The 26,799-nt window shown below is 46.5% G+C and overlaps 1 protein-coding gene across 4 annotated transcripts in view; it reads right to left on the reverse strand.

Moving 5' to 3' along the window:
* Window positions 1–26,799, reverse strand: part of ITPR1 (inositol 1,4,5-trisphosphate receptor type 1) — a 159,128-nt gene that overhangs the window by 88,572 nt on the left and 43,757 nt on the right. For all 4 annotated transcript variants that reach the window (XM_059479817.1, XM_059479818.1, XM_059479816.1 and 1 more), the window contains 20 exons: window positions 24,613–24,728; window positions 21,131–21,217; window positions 20,262–20,420; window positions 19,331–19,429; window positions 18,737–18,820; window positions 18,514–18,660; window positions 17,206–17,301; window positions 16,160–16,204; window positions 13,205–13,356; window positions 12,256–12,355; window positions 11,663–11,823; window positions 10,816–10,957; window positions 10,168–10,326; window positions 9,424–9,596; window positions 9,055–9,174; window positions 7,778–7,972; window positions 5,256–5,507; window positions 3,305–3,446; window positions 2,190–2,343; window positions 1,185–1,372 (listed from right to left, as the gene is read on the reverse strand). In XM_059479817.1, the coding sequence (XP_059335800.1) occupies window positions 1,185–1,372; window positions 2,190–2,343; window positions 3,305–3,446; window positions 5,256–5,507; window positions 7,778–7,972; window positions 9,055–9,174; window positions 9,424–9,596; window positions 10,168–10,326; window positions 10,816–10,957; window positions 11,663–11,823; window positions 12,256–12,355; window positions 13,205–13,356; window positions 16,160–16,204; window positions 17,206–17,301; window positions 18,514–18,660; window positions 18,737–18,820; window positions 19,331–19,429; window positions 20,262–20,420; window positions 21,131–21,217; window positions 24,613–24,728 (2,771 nt within the window). The remainder of the gene's footprint in view (window positions 1–1,184; window positions 1,373–2,189; window positions 2,344–3,304; window positions 3,447–5,255; window positions 5,508–7,777; window positions 7,973–9,054; window positions 9,175–9,423; window positions 9,597–10,167; window positions 10,327–10,815; window positions 10,958–11,662; window positions 11,824–12,255; window positions 12,356–13,204; window positions 13,357–16,159; window positions 16,205–17,205; window positions 17,302–18,513; window positions 18,661–18,736; window positions 18,821–19,330; window positions 19,430–20,261; window positions 20,421–21,130; window positions 21,218–24,612; window positions 24,729–26,799) is intronic.

The raw sequence follows: 26,799 nt of genomic DNA on the forward strand, positions 1-26,799 counted from the left end.
TAAATATCACCTTCAAAACCCCCGGGACTCAGTAATATTTTCCAGGGATTTCAGCGAGCATAGAACACACACATAATAAATACTGATGAGTAAAACATTTTGGCAGGGTTTTGGTGCCTCATTCCTGCGTGATGCTGGCACCTCACCCCATTTCCCAGGAAAGGAAAGCAGCACTTCCATCTCCATCCTGAACACGTGCTGCTGCTCTCCCGGGGTGCTGGGACACAGGAGCAGGACACGAGCTGCCAGGAGCCAGGCTGTGCCACGCAAGTCACCAATCCAGCTGGGCTGGACCAGCTGGTGCCACAGAAACCCCCAGCCTAGCAGAGAGAACCTTCTCCATGGCCTTCCTCTTGAGGAAGGAGCTACAAAGCCAAGAACACTCAGAGTTCTTGCAGCTTTGGGGGAAAATGCTCAATGCCAGCTTGCATTGATAGCAGGGAACAGTGGCACACTGAAATACCCCCTGCACATGGCAGGCCACGAGAGAAGCTCTGCCTTGAGCTGAAATTAGCCATGGTGCAAGGAGGGAATGGAGCCTCCCCTGTGCTGCTGAGGGAAGGGCAGAGCCTCCCACGGGGCACAGGAGGGAACAGCAGGGCTCTCCTGCTGCTCTGCTGCCTTCACCCACCAGGCTCTGGCAGCATGCTGACCCCAGGCCTGCCTGATGGAACTACCGAGCACAAAAACCACTCCCGCACCCAGAGAGGGAAGATGCATCTCAGATCAATAATTCTGAGTCAATCACAAGGGAAAATGTGTGCATCCCAAAGACATTGGGGTGAGCAAGTGGGAAAGGCAGAGATGGGAGAGAGAGAGGCTGGCTGTGCATGCTGAAAACACATGGCAGGCTGAGGGCTCTGCCAAGAGGAGTCTCCAGATCTCCCCATTCCTCAGGGCACTTCTGATGGCCCTGCAGACTCAGAGAAACTGGGAAGACAGTAGGGTGGAAAAAACTGCTCTGCCTCAAGTCAGACACTCACAAATCGCTGCTAAATACACAGATGTCTAATGCAAACTCTTTTCTAATAAATTCTTCCAATAATGGCACAAAGTTGAGAGCCCTGTGCCTGACAAGGTCACCCCTGCAATACTTGCCCAAATTCAGAGTCAGGAGTGCATTAAGAGGCACAGGACACAATTAATGCTGGAGGACAGCACGAGGAGCTGCCCCCATGTGGTACCTGGAGTATCTCGATGATCTTGAGCTTGGTGTCCATGACCAGGATGTCCTCCTTCTCTGGCTCACTCTGCTTGACATTGCCCTCGGGGGCAGCTGCCAGGGGAGTCATGGGCAGGAAGCCCCCGCCCCTGAGCACCACCTGGGTCATCAGCTCCCCCACGCCGTGGATGGACCTCATCACATTGCTCCCTTCAGAGGGGAAACACAGGGGTTAGGTGCTGCCATGGGGCTGCACTGACAGGGCAAGGACCAGCCACAGCCTGCAGTGGCAAACTGTCCCAGCATGGCACATCCACACCCTGGGGACTGGGGAAGCCATCAGAAGCACTGCAGCGCTTGGAGAAGCCCCCTGCCCTCTCCCACCACAGGCAATATTCAGCTTTACAACCAAGCCATGGACAGAAAGGATTTCCAAGCACAGCATCACTGGCCAGGGAGGGAGGGGATTGTCCTGCTCTGCTCTGCACTGGGGCAGCCTCACCTCCAGCCCTGGAGGCAGTTTGAGGGCCAAAAGGTAAGACCTAAAGATGTTACAAAGCACCTAAAGGAGGCTACAAAGATGGGGAAGGGACTAGAGAAGTGATATGAGGAGCAGTGAGATCTCTTGGTCTGTTCAGATGGGGCAGAGCACACTGAGGTCACCGGGTCCCCTCCCGAGGGGCAGCTCCCAGCTCTGCTCCCTGGGTCTGGGACAGCATCCAGGGAACAGCTGGAGCTGGGCCAGGGCAGGTCAGGCTGGATTTGGGGGAAGATTCATCCCCAGAGGGTGCTGGCACTGCCCAGGCTCCCCAGGGATGGGCACAGCCCCAGGAGCCTTTGGACAGCAGTGCCAGGAATGCCAGGGTGGGATTTGGGTCTGTGCAGGGCCAGGAGCTGGGCTGGATGATCCTGGTGGGTCCCTTCCAGCTCAGGATGCTGTGTGACTTCATTGTTCCACCCCACAGTGACATTTGGAGATGAACCAGAGCCACCCAAGAACTTTCTGTCCTACACTTTCCAGCCTTACCTTTACTTTCCTCGCCTTTTGCCATCTTGGTAATAGGGAAGATGGTAGTGATGTGCACACAGTCTAATATAGCAAGGAGGATTTTGGTTAGTCTGAGGAGGTCACAGAAGTTGTAGAAACCAAAATATATCAGATTTCTGGCTAAGTTAACAACCTACCAAAATAACAATAAAAAGCCTGATTAATACTAAACATTTTGCTATCACAGTCAAATTGTCTTAACACAGTGACAAGATCAAGAACCTGGCTGAGGGTCACATTTTATCACAATATCTGGGAATGCTGCAAGACTGTCTAGCTCTACATCACAGCAGAAACTTTTCTACTTGCCTACAAATACTGCAATGCTTGCAGTTCATGTCTGTATCTGCAACTGATATTATATAGCTACAAAATCAAACTGCATTTATCTCATTACAAAACAGGGCAAGACTAGAGGGAAGGTACAGATAATTTTTATCATTTCTTACAAAATAGATATCACACCCATAAAGCTGAGCTTTGTAACTTCCAAGCTATAAAGTTCCCCCACAAGTCCACCCCATAAAGACCCACATAAAAATATCACATACAGGGCAAATATTTAATGCAAACCCATTATCAGAAGTGCATGACATCAATTGCATTTTTTTCAGGATATCACAGCTTTTCTTAAATTAATGGTTATTAATTATTATATATTGCATGGATTTGCAACATTTTATTTGCACAGACTATTTTAACAGGTCAGTAAGGCACAGGACACTTTTCTCTTGGTGAGCATCACTATAAGCTCTGGAGACTCTCTGTGTGTACAAACAGTGTTTAATTTTTGAGATATTTATTCCAGTAAAGCCTGGCTTTGCAATAACACTGAGAGCCCAGAGAATAAACAAGGCTGCTGCAAATCTCAGACATAAACTGATGTGCATTAATTGTATTTCAAGAACCATCATTGCAAACTCACAAATTTCAGTGGGGTTACTTGCATGAAGAGAAAGGAGCCAACTGAGGCTCAGCACTCACTAATTACACTCATTAATTACTTGCCAAAACTACCTGGTGCTGAAAAAATAACCAACATTCCACAAAAAAAAAAAAAAAAGAATAGGATAAAATCAGAACTGGATAACTACCTCAAAAGTGAGCTTATTTTTCTCTTTATCAGAGAAAGGGAACCTCTGACACACCACATCTCTTAAATATTCCTCTACAAATTCCATTGTTTGTGCAAATCTCTCCTTAATTTCATCTTTGGAAGTTCCACTGCTATCATAGCTGAAGAGGGGAAAAAAAAGAACAAAACAAAAAAGAAAACAAAACAAAACTTAGCATGCAAATACACAGGGCTCTTTTCCCCCCAGTACAATTTTTCACTGGTTTGTCAAAATCTAAGAAAAGCTAAAGGCTGGTAAATAATTTATCCAAACGAGGGAGTCAGGACACTGACACCAGAATTTCCTGGCTTTTGTAGGTTTATCCCATATGCTCATTAGGTACTATTTTGAAACATCTGAGGAAAACAAAAAAAAGATAATTTTGTCCCAAAAAACACAAAAAATAACCTCATTATTTGAGGGGAAACAATGACAAGTGATATGGAGCACTGAGGAAAACGGGTGGCCAAGGCAGGCTGAGTGGGGATGGTATTTTTCCTCCAAATAAAACCAATATATATGCAAAGCAGATATTAATTTTTAATATAAATTCTAGGGGTTTTTCTCAGTATGCGCAGAGTGATTTTGAGAAGGACAACCCCACTACCTCCCACAAAATATTTTTGCTTCCTATTTGATCACTTATCACAGGTGAGCCTCTGCCAGAGCTAAAACCATTTGGTTTTATATTTTGGCCTTGAAATTTGATTTATTATCTACTCAGCAGAGAAAACCAGGCTGGCAAGGAGGGAAATACAAGAAACCACTGAACACCAGTAATAATACTGACAAAAAAATTCCTAAGATGTAACTTCAATTTTTGGTGTTCATTTTCTCCAGCTGAAAAAAAATTAGCTCTGAACAGCTGAGTACTACAAATTTGGAATTGTTAATTATAGAGTGAATACAAGTGGTCAAGAAACCACGTGCCTGCTCCTGCTGTGGTTTTGTGTAGGTTTTGAGCACTGTGCCAGAGGATTTTCCACTGGAAGTTCAGGAATGTGTCCTTGTTTGAGCACCTTCCCCCTGTTTCTGCTGGTGGTGGTGAGCTCCCATAAGGAGAGTCTGTTCTGATGGGAGCACACTCAGAGGAAATGGCCCCAGATTGGGGAGGTTTAGAGAGATTTTAGTGAAAATGTCTTCACTGGAACAGTGGTCAAGCCCTGGAACAGGGGCCCAGGGCAGTGGTGGATGCACCATCCCTGAAGTGTCCCAAAGGTGTGTGGATGTGGCTCTTGGGGACACAGCTCAGTGCTGAATGATGGACTTGAGCTTGAGGGGCTTTCCCAAGCTTAACAATTCTGTGGTTCTCCAACCAAATGAGGCAGGAGGAGAGAGGTCCAGGTCACTCCATGGTCACATCACCCAACACGCTGTGACCACTGAGCTCACCCCACACACAGGGAGCTCATTTCATTCTCACCAACACCTTACAGTGTGTTTGATTCATTTACAAACAGCAACTCTATAAGCAACACATGACTTCAGGCCTGGAGCTGCCTTAAAACCCCACAGCTGTTGCATATGGGTAAAACCCTTTAAAGTCGTGGCTCAGGCCTGGTGCTTGGGCTAAGTACAGCTGATGGCAGGGCTGACAAGGATCTGTGAGAATCAGCCTGCACATGCAATCAATCTTGTCCAGAATCAATCCTGCAGTCATCCCTGTCCCATGGGAACCAACCTGCACCTGGGAGAGGAGGGACTGGTACCCATGGGAAGCATCTTCTACCCAGGGACAAGAACGCAAACGTGTTTAGAGAACAAAGTCTTTGGCAAGCTCCAGCAACTACTAACCAACGAACACCAACCAACTAGAATTAAGCAGGACACTTTCAGCAAAGCACAAACACGAGCAGGGGAGAGGAAGGCTGGGCGCAAAGGCCCCGTGCCCACGCCAGCCTGCCCCGCGCAGCAGCAGCCCCGCACTCACTCGTCGATGGCGATCTCGGAGGGGATCTCGGACCAGAGGCGGGCGTACTTGACGGGGGTCACCTGCTCCTGGGGGTCCCTGTCCACGTGCATGTGCAGCATCAGGCGGCAGAAGGAGGCGCGCAGGTCGTAGGGCAGGTTCTCGTCGGCCATGCAGCGCAGGATCAGGTCCACGTCCAGCTGCCCCGAGATCTCGTTGATGGCCAGGTACTGCCGGTCCAGGCACATGCGGGCAAAGAGGTTCAGCTGGTACCTGCAGGGGCAAAGGGGAGAAGGAAATTGTATGCGTTAATTTATGTGGGCTGGACGATTATGGTTTAATTTCTGTGTAATGTGTGTATATATATATAAAAACATACACTTTACACTAAGTATATATATATATATATATATATATATATATATATACACTTTATACAAATATATATATACAATCTACTTTAACCATTAGAAACAAAGCATATAAAAATAAGCATATATAAATATGTAAAAATAAGCATATATAAATATATATAAAGTATACTTTATATCCACAAAAAAAAAATAGTGTGTATATATATATATATATATATAAAAAGCAAAGAGGTTCAGCAGGTATCTTCAGGGAAAAAGGGTAAAAAGGAAATTATTTGTGTTAATTTATGTGGGTTTGACAACTATGGTTTAATTTCCTCTGTAAAATACATATAGATATGCATATACAATCGACTTTGAACCTCAGAAACAAAGCATATAGAAATATATGTAAAGTATACTTTATATCCACAAAAATATATATAGAGTGTATATATAAAGCAAAGAGGTTCAACTGGTATCCTGGAGGAGAAAAGGAAAAATAAGAAGAAATTATATTATTTAATTTATGTAGCTTGAATCTTTCATTTCCTGAGTACTGTAAGGTATATATAAATAGATAGAAAATATACTTTAACCCTTAGAAACAAAGCATATATAAATATATATAAAAATAAGCATATATAAATATATGTATAAATAAGCATATATAAATATATATAAATAAATGTATATAAATATATTTCAAGTATACTTTATGTCCACAAAAAAAAAAATATAGTATATATATAAAGCAAAGAGGTTCAGCTGGTACCTTCAGGAGGAAAAGGGAAAAGGAAAGTGATATGTGTTAATCTATGTAGGCTTGAAGATTATGGTTTAATTTGCTGTGTAAAATACATATTTATACATATATACAATCTAGTCTAACCCTTAGAAACAAAGCATATATAAATATATTTCAAGTATACTTTCTATCCGCAAAAAAATATATAGTATATATATATATATAAAGCAAAGAGGTTCAGCTGGTATCTTCAGGGAAAAACGATAAAAAGGAAATTATATGTGTTAATTTACGTGGGTTTGACAATTATGGTTTAATTTCCTGTGTAAAGTATATATAAATATATATGCAATCTACTTAAACCATTAGAAACAAAGCATATATAAATATATAGAAATAATCATATAAAAATACGTTTAAAGTATACTTTACATCCACAAAAATATATATAGTCTATATATAAAGCAAAGAGGTTCAGCTGGTATATCTCCAAGGGAAAAAAGAAAATTTTATGTGTTAATTTATGTAGGCTTGAAGATTATGGTTTAATTTCCTGTGTAAAGTACATATAAATAAATATATTTAAAAACTGCTTTACTTTACAAACAAAATACCTACTTTGAAAGCAAGCATGTTTTAAAAAAAACTTTTATCTAAGAGGTCTCCTTTTGAGCTCCAACAGGCTTACATAAAATCAGGTATTAGGAATTTTCCTGCAAGAATCATTTGAATGAACGAAACAATTCCAAACAAAATGGTTATTTAAACAAATAATCTAGTTGCGCTTTCTGCACCGCCACAATTGAGTCTGTCAAATGACTCTCGGGGGTTTATAACCCAGACACAGGAATTTGGTCTGGGCTGAAACCTGACCTTACACCATGCCAAGAACTCTGGGTCTTGTCAAGTCATCTGGAAAGCTCACCCGTGCCAGAGCTGCCCAAAGCACGGCCCGGGCTGTGCCAACAGCCCTGCCTGGGGCACCAACACAGCCTCATGCTGCTGCTGCTGCTGCCAAGGCAGGACCTGAAGGCCTGGCGAGAAGGCAGGAGGCACGGGGAACAGCACTGACTTCCTGCAAACCAAATCAAAGCCGTCCACACACCCAAATCCTGCAATCCCCAAAGTGGACAGAGATCCCAGTGGTCACTTGCAGGGGATTTTTCAACAGTCACCAGCAGGAAACCAAGCACAAAGTGCTTGAAAAATTCAACACACTCAAAGCCTGAACTATGTTTTAAAAATCAGTTTAAACTGGGTCATGTCAACACCTGGACTCCTCACCACAAATAACTTTGTGCTTTTGGCTCTCACTCCCGAGAGCTTTCACCCTCCCTCTCTGAATGCTGTTCTGTGCATGGAGCAGGAGCTTTGCTCCCCAGCACAGCCTTGTGCATGCAGAGCTGCCCAGGCAGCCCTGCTGAGCTGGAGCTGCTGCTCACCTGTAGTAGCTGAGCACGTCCCTGTCCTCCTTCTGCCCCTCCTTGGCGTCCTGGGCCAGCTCCCGGATGCTCTTGCTGCGGATCTCCTTGTTGCTGTCCCTCCAGAACAGCCACACTTCCTCCTCATCCTCGCCAACCTCCAGGGCATTTTCTCCACTCGACACCTCCTCAAATTCAAACCGAGAGAGCACCAGCCTGGGGAGAAGGGGAGCTTACATTGCAGACCCACATACATCCTTCACATCTTGTCTGAGACGCTTGCCAAAATGTGTCTTCCCCTTTCAGCAGCAGCATTTTGGTACACCAAATCACTGGGGTGTATTATTAAAAGCATTAGATTATAAGCTTTCCATTCAAACTTAAAAAGGTGAACACTTCAGCTCCTTTCAAGTGAAAAAGATGAAGAAACAAGGAAGTTAAAGACACATAATAATGGACATTCAAAACCTTCTTTACAGGAGAAGTGATTCAAAGGTCACTCAACAGACCAGGAAAAGACATGAGAAAGAAAAAATTGATTCATTCTGTATCCCATAAATGCCAAATGGATCAGAACTTCTTTCTGTTTATGTGATGAAGTAACCAGAAATAAATCAGCTGCTGATACTAAAAAGGTTTCCAGTAAAGAAAATATCAACACCTGAAAAAAACCCAAATTAAATACTCAAGGACAAATAAGTGATGTACCAATATTAAGAGTTCATGGAAGGAATACAGCCTTTATGATTTCATGACAAGAACTAAATGTACAAGTATACTCTCAGCCATTTGTGTTTTAAATACTACCTGCTTCCCTTTTGCAGTATTTTGACAATGGTATCTATTCCCTGGTACATATATTGAATAAAGCCATTTTTACCAAAGCCAAATGGGATTTGGTGCTTGCTGTGAGGCCTCAGCAATGGCAGAGCAGAGCTGGAGCCCCAAAGCCCATCTCAGCGGGAGGAAAGGTGAGCAGAGCTGGAGCAGCTTCTGCTCTGCTGCCAGCTGAGCTCCCTCAGAGCTGGGGGAGGATCAGCCCAGGAGCTGCACACCCCCCTGCACACAAAGTCTGTGAGATTTGGATCACACAGGAGAGACCTGAGGGGTTTCTGCCTGCGGGGCTGAGGATGCACCTGGTAGACACCTGCTGTCCCCAGCCCTGCTCCCTGTGTTTGAAAAGGATCCCACACAATTAATTCCCTGCTTCACTGGGACGTGCCAGCAGTGTGCTCAGCTCTGAGCCACCTTCCTTCTGCTTCTCACCAGGAGAAGCATCTTGAAAGGCACAAACTTACTTGGTTTCAATGAGAATGTCTGCATTGGCTGGGTTCAGCACGGCCTTACAAATCAGCTCCTGTGTCACGGGAATAGACTTGTTCATGGAGACACACAGATCCGAGAGGTAATCCAAAAACCTGTTGGAAAGTGCGAGCCAAGAGGGTATCAATCACTGTTGAAGTCTACACTGAAGCAATCTACATTTCAGGAAGCAAACATTCAGAACTCCTTTGAACAGGGCAGAGCGAGACTTGCTGCCCGAGGGGACGGCAGGGCGAGTGCCAGAACACAGTGAACTGCCTGTGCCTCCTCCTGAGCAAGCTGGCAGGTACAGACTTTTCCCAGAAGGAGAAGGGCAATCACATATTCACAAATGCAGCTCTCACCTGGGCTCCCTATTTTTCCTCACGAGACTCACAAAGGTGTCAATCTCAGCAGCTGTGATGTGCTTCTCCAGGAGCTTGCGGTTGTTATGGAGCAGGGCTGTGATGGTGTCCTCAGCCAAGACATCATAGCCAATCTGCTTCTGCATGAAGCCAAACTGCTTGGCAATGTATTCCTTCAAAACACACAGGCAAGGAGCAAGGGGGTGTAATTAGCCCTCAGAATTCACAATAATAACAGAAAACAGGCGGATGTTTGTCAATACCAACATCCCAAGGAGCAATGTGGGTTAGATCCAAATTGTTTGTGTGAAAGAAAGCAAACAATGACACACAACCTTAACACCTCCATCCCTCCCCTCTCTCCGGGGCTAGACAGCAGCAAGGCATTTATACTTATCTGACAGGACCTTGTTTTTAATACACAGCAACAAAAACTGAACAGCCTAATTTACAGGGCAACTTTCAATGGAGCCTGCAGTCAGCAAGAGTGAACAGTCTTGTAATTCACCTGTGTGGGACAGTTAGAAATTCTGTTCTTTTCTTAAACCCCACTTAGAACCAGTGACAATTACATTATAGTCTCTGACAGATGAAAAATAGAATGAAGCTGAGCAATCCCAAAACCTCTTGCTGACTGTGCAGCCACAGCAGAGCAGGGTTTACTTTATGGGATAAAGCTTTTTTTTTTCATTTGAGCAGAGGAGCCATGCTGGTGCCATTGATCATGGCAGAGGTATTTCCAACCTGATTTTTCCTGTAGTCCTGCTGGGAGTGCCTGAGCACCCTGTAGCAGAGCCTGCAGATGTGCCTGAAGGGCGCATGGCGCTGGTCCCCCAGCTCCTCCAGCCGCAGCATCGGCCCGTCCCCGCTGTCCGTGAAGGGGGCTTGCAACAGCTTGAAAATCTGCAGATTCGGCAAAAAACACAGACACGGCCCCATGAGGCACTGTCTTCTCCTGCTCATAAACAGTGCCAAAGCTCTGTGCCCTTGTATTTCACAAGGTACATCAGAAATAGGCTGTGGTCACCACGGTTCTTGGCCACGGAGCAGCCCGGACAGAAGATGCTTGGTCACCTTTATTCAACACCAGCTGCTGGAATTTTTAGTTGCAGCAATGGTGATCCTACACCCACTGCCCAAAGCCTGCTGAAAGCTGGAAACTCAAAGGACCCTTTGGTCCCAATAATTTGAGACCAAGGTTTCACAGAGCCACAGAATGGCTTGGGTTGGAAGGGACCATGAAGATGATCTCGTTCCAACCCTCTGCCACATGCAGGGACACCTCCCACCAGGCCAGGCCGCTCCAAGCCCCATCCAGCCTGGCCCTGTTACACCAGGTTTTTTTCCAAGAACTCTTCCCTTAGGCAGAGCCCAGAGAAACCCCCAGCCTACCTGCTTGAGGATATTCTGCTCTCTCATCAGCTTTTGCCGTTCTCTGTTAGGTTTAGAAAACACCACCTCAAGGACGTCCTGGCCAGAATTAGTTCCACCAGTAACAAAGTAGACCAAATCCTCCAACAGTTTGGTAACAGATCTACAGAAAAGCCAGAAGCTGTTAACACGAGAACACACATTCTCTGTGCTAAAAGAGCAGTGCCAGGGTAAGTTTACACAGATTTCTAAATGCTAAGTGAAAAACTAACAGCAATTGGAGATTGGGTAAAGATCAGAGGTTTGCACAGAACTTAAAATTAGAAACTAATGCTCCCCCATTGCTGCAGCCTCACTGTCCAACTAAACCAGAGCAGCAGCAAGGCAAGAAAATCCTTTTAGGACAACTCTACTCTTGCCAAGTTCTATTTGGCACTTCTTTCAATTGCCACAAACCATAAATCAGGTGATAATCTCTCCCAAGGCCAAATAAAAGGCACTGGCTACGGAAGCCCACAGCCCTGGTGTGACACAGCCACCCCTGTGCTCTTTTTGTGTGGCCCCATTTTCACAGCAAGTCACATGCTCAGTCCTCACAGGATGGATTAGGAATTCCCACACTCCATTTGCAGAGGTATGCTGGGGATTAGTCCCCCAAGCTCACAACATTTCTCATGCTCTCACTTCATGGAGGACAAGGAGGGCTGGACAGGCCAGGCCTGAGAACCTCCACTATGGACACAACATCAAATCCCATCAAGGACGAAACCAAATCCCTCTTCTATCCCTTACTCTGATAAAACTATCAAAGAAACAGTTACTGACTACAGGAAGCAACATTACCTGATCCCAATTCTGGCTTCCTTACCTTCTTTCATTCTGGGTTATTGTTCCCTTTTCCAGCTTGCCAGCAATGGAACCTAAAACTTTGCTTGCATCATTTGCAAAATCCAAGTCCCGAACCTCTGCGGGAGAGACCGGCACTATAGCAAAAGCTTCTTTGTCCTCCTTCACTGGAGAGGTCCCAATCTGAAATGCAGAGAAGCTTTATCAGAAAACCCCAAGGCAGAACAAAGCAGTGGCTCACACTCAGCGATAATGAAAGAAAAGGCACCCTCTGCTTAGGCAGCATGGGAGCCCTGCTGGACCCAAACTCGAGAACACTCTGAGCAAGCTCAAAGCTGTCCCTAAATTCAAAGGAACAGCAGGTGAGAGGCAAAATGTTGCTGTAGCCAGTGGAAAAAATATCCTGCTCCTGATGACTGTTATGGAGTAGAAGCTGAGCAGTGTAACTAGAAAAATAAAAGGAATGTGAGCCATTAAGAGCAAATATTTTGCACAGGCACTGTTCATTACTGTCACATGCTCAGTTTGTGACAGGCTCAGGGAGTGAAACTCCTGCCAACACTTATGGAAGTACAGGAATCAAGGGATGTGCTTACACAAAGTCACAGAACTTACTTTCAGCATCACAGGCTTCTCCTCCTCTTTATCAATGGGGATGTTGGTGCTGTGAACCCAGGTGTTGGTGCAGAGGTGCCTGAGCCTCACGTAGGAGTTCCTGCAAGAAAGTCAGGAGTGCCCCAGCATGAGTCAGCCTCCCAGCTGGGAAACCTCTGCGTTGCTGGGATTTTGAGATGCTGGCAGGAACAAGTGGGAAGGAAGTGTCATCTCTGTCCACACTGCATACCACAACTGGAACAGCATTCTTATTGCCCCAGCTCACTCTGTGAACTCACCTGAGGAAGGTTTCTTCTGCAGTCAAAGAGATTCTGCTCTAAAATAGAACCACTCTGAGCTGCTGTAACTCAGCTGCTGCACAGCAACAATCTGAACCTCTTCCCATCCACTTTTCCACTGCTGTGAGGTGCCAACTTCTCGCCTTACCTCTGGGGTTTTCAGTCCAGAACTCCCTGATACTCCAAAATATGGGTACCTGATGATTTAGGGAGTTGCTGAATAAATGGAACCAACTTGCTGTGCTTTCTCAGTGAGAACAGCGGCAAAGAGCTGTGTGCAGAGTGTGGCACTTGGAAGGGTGCAGCAGCTTTTCAACAGCAAGAGGTGCCACATGAACAGTGAAGAACACACAAACAACAGAAAATCCAGTGCTGAACAGCTGGTGTTACATCCTAACAGGATGAATGCCTTGCTAAAACACACAAGGCTTTTAGGCCCAGGTCATTCCTGGCAAGGAAGTCGCTTAGGAAGTCACTTAGTCTCAATTTCCCCATCTGTAAAATGGTGTTCTCTTACTTATACCTCAATTGTAAAGCACTCAAGGTATTTTCTAATTATTTCCACATTTACTAGAGGAGGAACCTGATTCCAAAGGATAAAAGGAAGACACTCTGGGGCAGCCTTAGTTTAAAGTCCCACAAACCCCCGAGCTGAGCAGAGGTGACTGTACCTGGGGACGAGGCTGTCGCCCCCTCGCAGGGTGGTGGGGTCCAGCTCGAAGATGGAGGAGATGTCGTTGCCCTCAGGCACGGACACCAGCGAGTAGGCCATCTTCTCCTGGGGCCCCCGGCCCCGCCGCAGCGCCTCCTGCTCGGGGTCCAGCTGTGGAGAGAGCCCAGGGCCTCAGGGGAGCCCTCAGAGCCCCCAGCCCCACACACACAGGGGGCACACTGGACCAGGGGAAAGGTGCAGGACACCAGGGACACTGACAGCAGCTGCTCTGGCCAAGCACACATCGCTTCCCCTGGGTGCCAGCACAGCAACTGCCCCTCCACGCAGAATTCACCTCACAGACAGTGCCAGAAGGGACGAACCCCCCCAGCCACTCACCCCACACACACTGGGAGCTCTGACTGCCTTCTGATAACACACATCAGCTGAGATCCCCAATCCTGACACTGCCAGCTCTCCAAACATACCCCACACACTGCAATTATCCCTCTAACCACACAATTAACGAGCTGAAAACATAAAAACCCAGCCACACCATGTACCAACAACAACCTTGCTGGGAAATAATCAGCTCCAGCAGCAAAAATGGGAGCCACATCCAGCAATCCTAGGCAAGAGAAACAAAAAGCCAATCAAGGAGTTGGAAGTCCTGCTGCTCACACTACAGCCTGTGCTGCTCCCAAGCACAAAAACGTGCTCCAAAGGCCATGGCACCAGAAGGATCCTTATTCCCAAGGTTCCAGCAAATCCCCAGCCTCCTCCAGCAAAGATACATCAATTGAATAAAACCCTGGGACTTCAGATGAAAGGACAAAAGGGTAGGAAAAAACAAAGGTGAACTGAGAAAAAGGAACAACAGCTTTCTTCAAATCCTTTCCTAGGGAACCCCCACCTGTCACAAGTCACTAAAGAAGCTGCTCACTGTCCTGGCACACAAGAACCAGCTGTCCATGCACCTCAATCCTGGCTGCAATCTCCAGGGTGACCAAGACAGCAATTTCTCAGCTTCTCTGTGATGGTGGCAGCACTCAGGCACCTGCCTGTCAAAGCCCTGCTGCAAGGCACTGCCATCCTGGAGCAGATGGAAAAGGTATCCAGTGCTGCTTGTGCCTCAGGATACTCCCAAGTTAACATATTTGCAGTCAATGAACTTGGCTGCAAAGCAGTGACATTTACAGTCTGATTTTGAACACGGGAACAGGCAGTTATCTGTATGGAACAGAAATACACTTTGGGAGTGTGCCTTCAAGGGAAGGAGCAACTCTACACTCAGAGTCCATCTGGAGAGAAATTCTGGGAGAAATTCGCTCACTTGGAATGAATTCTCTGAATTTCAGCTGTCTCTTCATCCCCCCCAGCTAGGGGAGGGAACACAGAGAGGGACACAGCTGCTGTGCCTGTCCTTTGGGAGACAATTGGTCACTTCTTCAAAATGGGGCAAAGCTGAACACGTGCAGTAAAGCAGCAAGCAGGAAATGGGGCAATTCAGGGAGCACTGAAATTCAACACTAAAGGTGACAAGAGCAGCCCCTTGGCTGCTGGAAGGTGGAGCTGGCACCTCACCCATGCCCATGGGAACCCCTCCTGCACAGCCCTCTGAGGGACAAGGAGAAAGCACCACCAGAACCAGGGAGTGTGCACAGAAACCCTGCAGCCAGCTCGCACTGGGATCACAATGGAGTTTGGATAAAGTTGGATGAGGCAGCCTACACCCTGCTGTCAGCAGTGAAGGATAAACGAGGCGGCAATTTCCTGTCAGAGCTGAGTTCTGCGCTCCTGCTCTCTTCTTGCTGGTCTATTTTTGCCATCTAGTGGTAAAGAGACAGAGCAGGCAAAAACCAGAGAGCTGAGACAGCGCATGGATGTTATCCACGCACATGTCAGCAGGACACATCACAGGAGCAGAGTCTACCTAAAGCCCCTCAGCATTGATTAACTCTCAAAAAATTAACCCGACAAAACACCTCAGAACTGGATTCCCCCCACAGCCCAGGGAACAGCTGTGGGTGGGGTTTGTTCAGTTTTTTTGCCATGTTTACTGCAGTCAAGCTGCCAAATGCCACCAAGGAGTAATCAAGAAAACAGCTCAATATCTGAGGGTGAGGGAAGCATTTTAATGGCCAGGCTATAATGAAAAATCCTTTTAGGAGGAAAAATGCACCCTGCAGGATTTCCAAGCATCACATCCATCTCTTAGGAACGGAAGGAATAGCTCTTTGTCATACTCAAATGGTGCAAATGCTCCATAATACAGGATAAATGACCAAGAAAGCTGCATGAGCCTGTCATCAAATCCAACTAAATAAATAAAATCCACAATGCAAAGTGCTGTTCCAGTTTTCTGTGCTTTCAGCTCCTGAAGCAATGCTGGTTCCCTCTGACACCAAAGGGAAGCTCCTGCCCATGCAGAGCACCACACACTCAATCTCTGACACAACAACATTTACTGACAACACAGACTGGCTCCCACAGGAAAACCAGAGGAATGGCCCTGGAACCACCCTCCCCCTGCCATTCCTGCTGTTACCCTGCTTTCCTGAGACAAGGTACAGCAAATTTGCTGTTTAACACAGAGGTCAGACAGGCACAGCACTGGGGGATATTCCCTCAGGGACCAGTCCCATCTGGTGTCACCTTGATTCCAGCCCATGGCAGGACAGAGCTCCAAGGAAGGAGGTTGAGGAAAGGTTGAGGAAACAGGCAGACAGAAAAAGATGCCACAAAGGGAGGAGCTGAGGGGGGTTCAGGTAATGTGCTAATTCAGTTCCAAGTGGGTTGTTCTGCACTAAGGTGTCAACACCCACTCTTTGGACAGGCCTTAAAAGCCTCCAGAGCATGGTCAGGTTTTTAGTTTCTTCACTACCAAGGAAGCCTGGACCAGCTGTGCACTGGCCAGGGCCTGTGCCAAGCCCTCCTGAGGCAGGGGCAGGACCCTTCCCTTGCCTATACTTACTGAGGATTGACACTCCAGGTCATCTTCCTCATAGTCAGGGTTTACCTGATGGAACAGAATCACAGGCAGGTCAAACTCCAGCACAGCTGCAAGGGGCACACAGCCTGAGCATCACCTGAGCTCCACGGGCACCAGAGCCCTGCACTGCTGCAGGCATGCAGAGCACACTGCCCACACCCAGCACGGCTGCAAAAGTGTTAAATAACCTGCAAACATGCAGGGAGAGTGATCCCATCCAGGGGAATCACTACAGGAGCAAGAGTACAGTTACCCAGTTAATGCTCTCTTTTTGTTGTTTAAATTCCAAGTGGAATTTTACAGCTAAAAACTTCTGGCTTGGAGAAATCTTTTAGAACAAACATTATTCTAACCAGGGATCAGGTGAGCAATCTGCTCTGGGATATTTTTGTATGATCCAAGAGCATGGCTTTTTTTTGGCTGATTAGAAAATACAAGATTTACTGGAAAAGCTCTGCACTGGATCACTACTGAAAAGGATTTGCAGTGTGCATGTGACAAAATGCTTCTGGTTTTCCAATCTGCTTATCAGAAGAATATAAAATAGGACTTTAATCTGGGCTTTTCTCTATCTGCAGTTCTTACAGACTGGTCTGAAGTCAGTGTTCTCATTTCATACTCAGTTCTACACTTCTGCTCAAAAATCAGTGATTCAAGAGAAATTACCAACACTTGAATTCATTTCCCCCCCAAGGCTCTCAGTCATTTACCATTTATTCATCAGTTAATAAAGTCACATTGAATCCAGTGCCCACACGACAGGATACCATTTAGTGCCTATTCTTTGCAGGAGAAGTTCTCAACTCAAGAATTCACACAAAAAGTGTAATCGGCTCATGACTACCCCAAACCACGATGTTCTTTCATCTGATCGCCTACATTTATCATCTTTTTGTATTAATCCAAATGACCACTCTCCTCCCCTGCCCGTGTCCAGTTCCAGGGTGGGAAATGACAGATTCTGAGAAGGTGCCAGAGGAGGAGAGCGCAGCGCGAGGCGGGCAGAGGTGCCAGCCCAGCCCACGTACCTCTGCTGCCAGGTAGTGCCCCGTGGCCAGGTGCTTGAACCTGAAGAGGCTGTTCCAGTAGCCGGCCCCGCCCCGGCAGGGATCGTGCTGCACCACCTGGGGGACAGAACACACCTGGGATCAGCACAGAGCCCCCATCCCTGCAGGGGCTGCCTCACTGCACGTGCAGGGAAGGGCAAACACAACCAGGGCTGAGAAATGACAACAACACATTATCTGTCCCCAGGACTGTGCAGGGAGTGCTCTGAGCTGCCTGGGAATGCTTCCCCCCAGTCTGTGAGTGAATTGAGGAAGGGGCTCTCTATGTGCATGTGCTGCCAGGTCTTGAAAGAAACCCCTACAGAAAGCAACAAATCCATTACCCTGTGGCTGTAACTAAACTTCTGGCTGCTTAAAGTGGATGAGGGAAGATACCTGGAAATATTTCAAATGCAACAACGCTGTACAAAATAATATTTATATTTACTGACAAAGTGGGGCAAGGAGTGCCTCCAACACCTGTAATCCCACATTGGCTTGCTCTGTGGGTTAGGGTTAACCTGATTCCTAAAGAAAACTCATCACAGCTGACCTGTTCCTCTCAGGAAAGAACTTTCTGTCCAGGTAACTGCACACACATGGGGAGTTACCACAGACTGATAACATGCCAAAGTCATGCTAATTACAGGCAGACTTTCATTTGAAATACAGGAGAAGCTGAATGTCACAGCAGCTATTCTGGAAAAGGAATATAAAATAAACACCTATCTGTCATTACAATTTATTTTTTGATTCTTATATGCACTTCATAATTGAATCAGATTTAAAATCATAAACCAATGCTAATAATACCAAGACTGAGGCTATTTTCAGAAGCCAGTGATGGCCAAGGTGTTAGTCACTCTGTTTAAAAGCCAAGTGAATGTAAAAAGCCAGCTCAGACAGGCTAGCAAGGGGCTGCAGCCTCCCATCAGATGAGGCTATACACAATCACATTATTCCACACCAAAAATAGAGCCTTCAGTACACTCAGCAGGACACTGGAAATTATAGGCTGTTGTTAAACTTCAGTGACTGGTAAGAAAATGACTTCATTGATGTTTCTCTGTGCCCTTTTCCTGAACTGTAAAGCACCTGAACGAGAGCTCTGCGCTGCACCATCAGAGAGCAGAGCTCCACTGTGACTGTGCACAGAAAGCAAGTGAAGGAATTCTAATTTCAACTGCTAACACCAGGAAAATTTTACCCAAAGCGAGAAATGCAGAGTGTTTTAAACAGAAGGAGGAATTGTTCCCAGCAAGGCAGCCCCAGGCTGGGCGCAGTGCTCACCTCCACCTCCCACAGGGCTTTGGAGCTGGTGGCAGACGTGGCCGACTGCCTGCCCGTGGTCCTGAGGAACACGTGCTGCTTCTTCCTGTGCTCGTCACACGTCAGGAACTTCTCCTGCTCGGCGTGGAACAGCCTCACCACGTCGCCCTGCCAAAGAGCAGCCTCAGCAGGGGCAGGGCCCAGCAGGGCCCCAGCTGCAGCCAGGCACAGCCCTGCCTCTCACCCCTTTGAGGATGTCGTCCTTGTTGTCGCTCCATTTCATGAAGAGCACGATTTTCCAGCTGGTGTTGCAGTTCACCGAGTTCACCTGGAAGGAGGAGGAGACCCTCAGTCCCACTGTGCTGTGCCTGCACAAGGTCCTGCCATGAGCCACTGTCTGACTTTCTAGGCAATTTTCACCAGAACACTGCAAGCCTGGCTGCACTGCTCTGGAGAAGGGAAGTCTTTTCTGTATCTGCTCCAGAACAGAGCTGACTTGCTTGGAACGCACTTGTTACACATCTGTGCTGGTAGATTTAAATTTCTTCCCAGTGATTAATACGGGGCACATCACTGTGCCACAACTCCTGATTTTGAAAGAACAACTTGCTTTTAGCTAGTCATGCAAAAGAGATCAAACCCAAACCTCTGCCAGCTCCCAAGAGAAAGTAGAGTTTCAAAACTCCTCCTTTAAGTCACTGGTTACCAGGATAACCACTCCTAATAAGCAGTGCCACGGGTACCAACCAGCTTGCTGAATTCCAAACCACGTAGAAAGAGCTAAGCTGAAGCACAGAGAGGTTTTACAGCTGCTCCAGCTGTGCCAGAGTCCCCTTACCTCATTGCACCCTGGATTATCCACAAGCTGATGGCTACTGGCATGGAGAGGCTGGCCAGCATTGACAGGATTCAGGACTACTTTGTCTCCAATGACAACCTGTAGAGAAGTGCAGCATCAGACAAATTTGCACCCTGAGAAAGCTCTTTTTCTAACTTTTTTATTTTTTTAATGGGAACTATGGGAGGAAATCACCTTTCTGCAGTCTGGAGAGATGGCAGTCTGAGTGTTCCACCAGGATTCTGTCTGGTTCAGAATTTAGCTCACCAAACTCAGTGACTGAGGCAAAAACCCCTATGCTACTGGACTCAGAGCCTTGCAGACAAAGCAGACTGAGCTCTGGTACAGATGGGGCTACAGGATAAATGATGGCTGATTGATAAATTCACCATGTTACTTGCCAAATATACCTGGCCTGAACCCCAGAGCACACTGAAGTTCATGACCTCCTGGTTTTAGGAAGATTCCATACCCAAGTGACTCAGATGTTGCAAAAGAGGGGATTAAAACGGCAATGCATTTAAAAATTTCCCATGAGCGGGAGCATTTCACTTCCTTATTACCTCACTCCTCACATCCAAAGTGATGACGAATTTTGATTCCAAGCTGACAACACTGAAAACCAAGATGCTAATTATTCCTTCCCAACCTCCTGAAGGAGCTCAACACTTCCTACCATTTTGAATTGAGCAGGAATTGTGCAAGGCCAGCCTAATTAGGTCCCTTATTCCCTCCAATGTTAGATCATGCCACGTTTCCAAAATACAAGTTACCATAGCAATTTTCCTCCCCCTCATGACAGCATAGCAAAAAGGTTGTTCCTGCACCATCACGCCCTGGGAGATGTGTGCATTGCATTAATTGCAAGGCAGGCCTCCCAAGTGCAGGCTGAGCCCCAGGGATGTGTGAGCAGCCTGCTCCCAGCACTTACACTGTCCCCGATGGAGCGCAGCTTGTAGAAGGGCTGGATGTAGAACCAGGAGCCTTCATTTCCAGCTTCATCCAAGGTCACCCTCATTGCATTCTTCTCTAGCAGAGCTGGAAGCCTCTTATTTACTGTTAAGTATTTGTTACTTTTTAAGTGAAGCAGCTAGAATAAGAATCAGAGTTCAGTTCTAAGAATGCTCCTGTTCCTCCCCTCAATAACCCGAGCGTGCACGACACAACTGCAGCGCTACACAGGGAACACACTGAAATCTGGGCAAACACTGATGGACCAGGCACAGCTCCACTCACACTCACACACAGCACAAAGCACTTCAGGTAATCCAACTGTCCCCTGCCCAGCTGGGATAAACACATGGAGGTGCCCTCATCACTTAGAACAACTTGTTCATAAAAACCCACGACCAAAACTTGTGAAATGCTGGGGACTAAGTGGCTCTTCCTAGTAAGAGACAAAGCTACTCTTCTCTTGCCTTGCTTGGTCTCATCTAACAACAAAATATAACTATTCCTATTGATTTTCTTTCTCTGTGCCAGTTTATGATTTAAGTGTCAACATTTCACTGTGAGAGGATATTTGGTGTTGTACATGTGCCACCTCCCAACAACTCTAATGAGGGCTCTAACAAGGATTTCTGAAGAAAACAATCAATGGTGACCTCAAAACCAAGCACAAATAACCCATAATAAAACACTTATAAAACACAGACGTAACACCCAGGATCCCACTTCAGAGCACAGTGAACCCTGGCAAAACTACAGGCTCTTGATCATCAATTCCAGCAATCTGAAGTCCACTGAGCAGGGAATTTTCAACTAAATCCTCTCCAGCTTGCAAAGATGTTCACAGCCTACCTGGATGACATTCCCATACTGGATGACTGTTCCCAGCAGTTTTCTGTTTTCAGTTTCATTCTGTTTCTTTTCCAAATCAGCTGCATGCTGAAATTAAAGGAGAACAGTTCAATTGCTGAGTGTTTTAAAAAGGAGGTTTTACAAAACTCCCTTTTCTTCAAGATTATTTCAAAGGACTGGAAAAACAGCAAGCATCTGAAAGAGCCTAATTTCCTCTTTTTCCAGCTTCCAACAGTGTAATTTCCAATTCCCTTTTTCAACTGTTTGGGGAGACAGACACACATCATTTAAGTAACCTGTAATTTGGGTACAATTGGACAAAATTCTGGAATAAAGCATGAGCTGAAAAGCTCAGACAAGATAGAAGGCAGATACCTAGGGAGGGAAAGGTGAAAAAGGGAGGGGTAACAACTCCAGCCAGGAATTCTACTTTCCCTTCTACTGACTTCTACACAAATTGAATGAAAGAACCCCAATGCTGATTCTTTATTTTCCTTTGCCAACACAGGCTCCAGCTGCCCTCCAGGCTGTGTTTCTCTGGAGACTCCAGTGCCCCCCCCGTTGCTGAATTATTATAAGGACACAAAGCCCCAATTAATAATTAAAAACGAGCCTCTTGCCATTGCTGTTTTAAAAGTGAGCTATTTGGCCCAAGCTGTTTTTAAACAATTTCATTTGGTAAAGAACTTCTTCACTTCAGAGGAAAGACGATGTTTTGAATTAAAAACATAAATCTGTATTTGCTTTAACTGCTATCTGGAGGCGGAGAGCAATTGAAAATTGGACTTTTTAGGAGGCTGAGGATCAAGGATTATGGTTTAGTTCTGAGGTCTCAAGGACTGTGGTGGGTCCAGGCTTCTCTTGAACAAGAAAAGTGCCCATAGTTGAGGTGAAGTACCAGGACAAAGGAGCAGATGTTTGCACACTGTTAGAGAATTTCACCAGATCCAGCTCACTCAAAATGTGCTGTTTTCAGAGGCTGTGCTAGGTATGACAACTGGCTTCTTACTCCAGGAGAACCTGAGATACAGCTGCTCTTTCAAATCCAAAATTTTATTCAGTCATGCAATGCAACACCAGCTTCCTCTGTAGTACTAAAATACAACTTTTTTGCTTGATTTGCAAGTATTCTGTCAAGAAAAGGTTTCTTCAAGACACCAGAGCCCTCCCAGACAACAGCAACCACAGCCAGGACTGCCCTGCCACACTGGGTGCCACATTTATTATCAATACAAAAACCAATTTTTTTCTGTGAAAGCACAACTAGGACTTAGGATGTACTCCAAAAGCTCTCCCCAGACCTGACAGTCACTCCAGGAAAACCACTTTTCTGGCCACTAGATGTCAGCTCCTCAAGCAGCTCAGATGCTGCGACCACAGAGAGAGACAAGTGTCCCAGATTTGAAATCCCTTAAATGGCATTAACTTAAAATAACCTGACCTCAGCATGGAGCGCTCCATGGCAGACAATAAATTCCACCAGCAGACAAACAGAAGCCAAAAAAGGCAAGTGATGATGATGAAGACATCTTGCATCATCAGCTGCGCTGGAAATGCAATGCTCTGATAAAGAAATCTCATCCTGGGCAGAGCTCACAGCTGCGAGCACAGGGGTTCAGAGCTCTCCATGTGCCAGCAAGTGGCAAGGGCGGCACATGGACACACAGGACTGGCAGGAGGAAGTTCTGATATAGAGATGTCCACGGGACACAGTTATTTTCAAGCCCCAGACCTGATCCAGCCCATCAGAGTTCACATCCAAGTGATGCAGGTTGAATAAACCCCAATAAAACTGTAAGGCACTCAAACCCTTCCTCCAAATCAAGCAGGTCTTGGTGGGACATTGCTGCGCAAGCATTACTGGGCTCGGGCTAATGCTGGAAAAATCCCATCCTAGAAGAATCTCATCCTGGAAAAACCCCATCCTAGAAGAATCTCATCCTGGAAATACCCCATCCTAGAAGAATCTCATCCTGGAAATACCCCATCCTGCATTTCCAGGACCGTGGCACAAAAGGGTCAAGTGTCAGATGAGCAGGGACAAGTCCCAAACACCCACTCTGGGATGTACTCAGGGAAAGAGAGACAACTCCAATGAGAATGTAATCCAGGGCAATGCCAAAGCCTTTTCCTTTACATGTTGAAGTATTTAGACTCTAATTTCTGTGCAAATCCATGAACTCTCCCTTTTCCTGATGCACCAAGCAGCCAAACCCAGAACCCCCCTCACCCTAAACCTGCTGCCACAGCCCCCTTCCCTTCCCTTATCAACATGAGAAGCACGGCCCAGGTGAGGGAGCTTTGTGCTACCAAAATAGCTTTGTCCCTGCCAAGCTGATACTTGTGGGTTATAAATACATTTCTTGAAGCAGAAGGAGTCCACCAGTGGGTCTTTGTGAAGTGCAGAGTGAGGCAGCCATATGGCAATCAGCAAGTGACACTCTCCTACAGGGCCATTTCGTATTCCAGGCTACAATGAGCTTAATATAGGCTCAAAGAACCTAAAAATATTCAGAATTGTAATTTTGACATGAAGTACTCCAGCTATGTAATTTTAACATAAACACTGAGTTTATTTAACTCTAAAGTCAACAGATGGTATTTAAGTTAAGTTGGCTTTTTTTTTATATAGGAGCTCTAAAAACAGCAATCAACTGCCTTACTGAGTTTTCAGCTGCTGAATGTCAACATTTTACCCAGAAAATATTAAATACTGCAAGCTAATAAGGAAGGAGAGGCTGCCTGGCCTCATAATTACTCATAATTACCCATCAACCTTCCCATACATCAACAGCAGCAATGTTTGTTTGAGCAGTCCCAATAGATTGATCAGCCCATCAGCTCCTGGTTTCCCATGCTGGGATGCAGGGCCTGAGAATCCTCTGAGCAATTCTTTCAAGGGTCCCTTTTTCATACCTTTAACACCCAAAAGGCTCCCCTGGAGTACCATTAACTCTACCACAGGTTAAAGACAAGAGCTCCCAGGGCTACCCCAGTATCACGGGCACAGCACTGGGGGACACAGACCTTGAGCAGGAACAGGACAGGGTTCTGTCCACTTCCTGTGACTCAGACAGAACCCAGGGAACAGCTGGAGCTGTGCCAGGGCAGGTTTGGTTGGATTTTAGGGAAAGGTTCATCCCCAGAGAGTGCTGGGCACTGCCCAGGCACCCTAGGGAATGGGCACAGCCCCGAGGCTGCCAGAGCATTGGACAGCACTTTGGGGACAGGGTGGGATTGCTGGGGTGCCTGTGCAGGGCCAGGAGCTGGGATGATCCCTGTGGGCCCCTCCCAACTCAGCTTATTCTCTGATTGTGCCATAAATCAGAGGATTGAAGACTTGGACTGAACATCTCCAAAGGAATCTCACACGCTGATTTATTTCTACATACGCTCAGTGTCTCCTCCGTAAGTGTGCCAAGCTGGAAATGCTTGTCTGGAGCAGGCTGGGTGTGAGGAGGGCCCTGCAGAGGGATACTCACATGCAGTTTGTTGAGCAGCACAGCATCCGTGGTGCTGTTGGCCCCGGGCTTTGCTGCCTTCCAGAACTGCTTCTGCGCCGAGTAGCGGTTCATGGGACACAGCTTGAACAGGCAATCTAAAAAAACAGGCAACAAACACAGCTTCAGCCTCTCATCAGCATCTGCATTCCTGCTGCTAACGCTCTCCAACTATTCCAGCAGCAAGGAAAGCTTTATAAACAAATTCCAAAAAGCTCCTGATCAGACGAACGCTTTTCTGAGCAACAGGAATGTCGCCCCGTGCACGATAAAAACTAACTGCTGCTGCCAACATCTGATGCAAGAGCAGAAAATTTATAACTTGTCCCAGTCAAAAACAGTACCAGACTAAAATGGGAACACGTTCCAGTGCTTTCCCAGGCAAGCAGACTCGGGTTCTGCACTTTCAGCTTGGAGTTTTTGTACCTCAGCAGGTAACCTCTGCCAGGCTGGGGGCTTTTTGCTTTGGATTTTTTCACTGCTGTTGTCAGTTTAGTTCTTAAATCCTTTCTATTGATAGGGAAAACTGGGCAAAAAAATAGGAGCAAGTCCTCACCTAATGAAGTGGCAGCAGCATAAAATACCCTCAAACAACAGCCTGCACAAGCACAGGCATTCAAGGCATGGCTTGAGGTAACATCAAACCCCTCAGGGTGTCAGGTTCTATACCCAGTGCAGCAACACAGTTTATTTAACATTCTGCCTGGCTAAAGCCAGGAATCACAGCTCATTAGTCTTATTAAAAATACATTTCTGTATCAGAGATGCTAGCTTATCAGTAATAAACCCACATGAGCTGCAGTGACTGTTTTTCCTCCTGTCGTCGCCAAGCAACGGAACACGCAAAAAAATAAATTCAGCTATTCAAAGGCAGCGCCTAAAGTAGCAGCTCAGAAGTTCAAACAAAGTGCCAGAAGAGCCGGGAGGCTGTTCCCAGCCTCTCTGGCAGCAGAGTGGATGTCAGGCTCCAGGCTCCTCGTTCACACAGCCTTTGTCCAGGTTCCCGGTGCATCCCCATGGACCAGCACCACAATTTGGGGAGCAGCAAGGTGAGGAGAAACCCACCTGGGGTTTATCCTCAGTGCCTGAAAAGCAGAGCTGCTTGTTCATGGACACTCTGGATGCACATCAAGCAGAAAGGGAGACACCCCATGCTGGACACAGGTCATGGCAGCTCTGCCACAGGCTGGAGTTGCTGAAGGGGCTGAGACAGACCTTGGTAATTCCACCTCTGGATGCTGTTTGAGATGGACACTGTCACTCTCCTCATGCCTTTCGTCCAATCCATCCCCAGAGCACACCAGACAACACCAAACACCTTTCACAGAAGGGCAAAGAATCCCATAATGGTTTGGGTTGGAAGGACCTTAAAGATGATCCCAATCCACCCTGGTTTACCAGCCCAGGACCCCAAAAACAGATCCAGCAGGAGCTGGGCACGGCACTGGGGCCCTCTGACAGTGACCCTGGGGAAGGACAGAGCTCAAGGCACGAGGAGGGACACTGAGCTGCCTCTCTGCACAAACACTCAGCTCCACTTATCCCCACTGCCACCCTGGGGCTGCTGGAGCACCAGGAAAAGTGCAAACCACACTTCCCAGGTTTGCTCCTCACCCTTTTTTCCATTTCCACCAGGATGATTCACAGAGATTGACAGCACAGCAGAGATTCAAAAAGCCACTGCGGGCTGGCACTTGGAGCTAAGGCTCTGCATTGTAAGCAACACACCAGTTATAAAATTTTCTATTTTTGCTTAAACCATCAGTTCACACAATGACAGCAATTAACACACAGAACTGCAGAGAAGAATTAATTGTATGCTAGATTTAGTCACAGTGCACTTCTTTCCATCCTTTTTTCAGTCAAGAAAGTTGTCAAGTTAGGCTAAACTTCCAAACTGTTAACTGCAAGTAACCCCTCTCCTGCCTGAAGCACCCAGAGAGGGCTACAAGACTTTGACCTTGTCCAGTGCAGGAAGGGAAGGCATAACATGTTTTCCTTAGGTTTTCTCCCTAGTAACAAAGCTACAGATCTGAAACAAACAATGAAAAGCACCCAATAGATTTCTTTACTAGTATTTATTCTATGAAATCTATTTCTGAAGCGGCTGAGAAGTTCAACTTTGCCTTATTCACCTTCATATGGCCACCAAATGTATTTCGCCACAGG

This window comes from Ammospiza nelsoni, chromosome 11 (genome assembly GCF_027579445.1).
Source record: "Ammospiza nelsoni isolate bAmmNel1 chromosome 11, bAmmNel1.pri, whole genome shotgun sequence".
Classification (NCBI taxonomy): Eukaryota; Metazoa; Chordata; class Aves; order Passeriformes; family Passerellidae; genus Ammospiza; species Ammospiza nelsoni.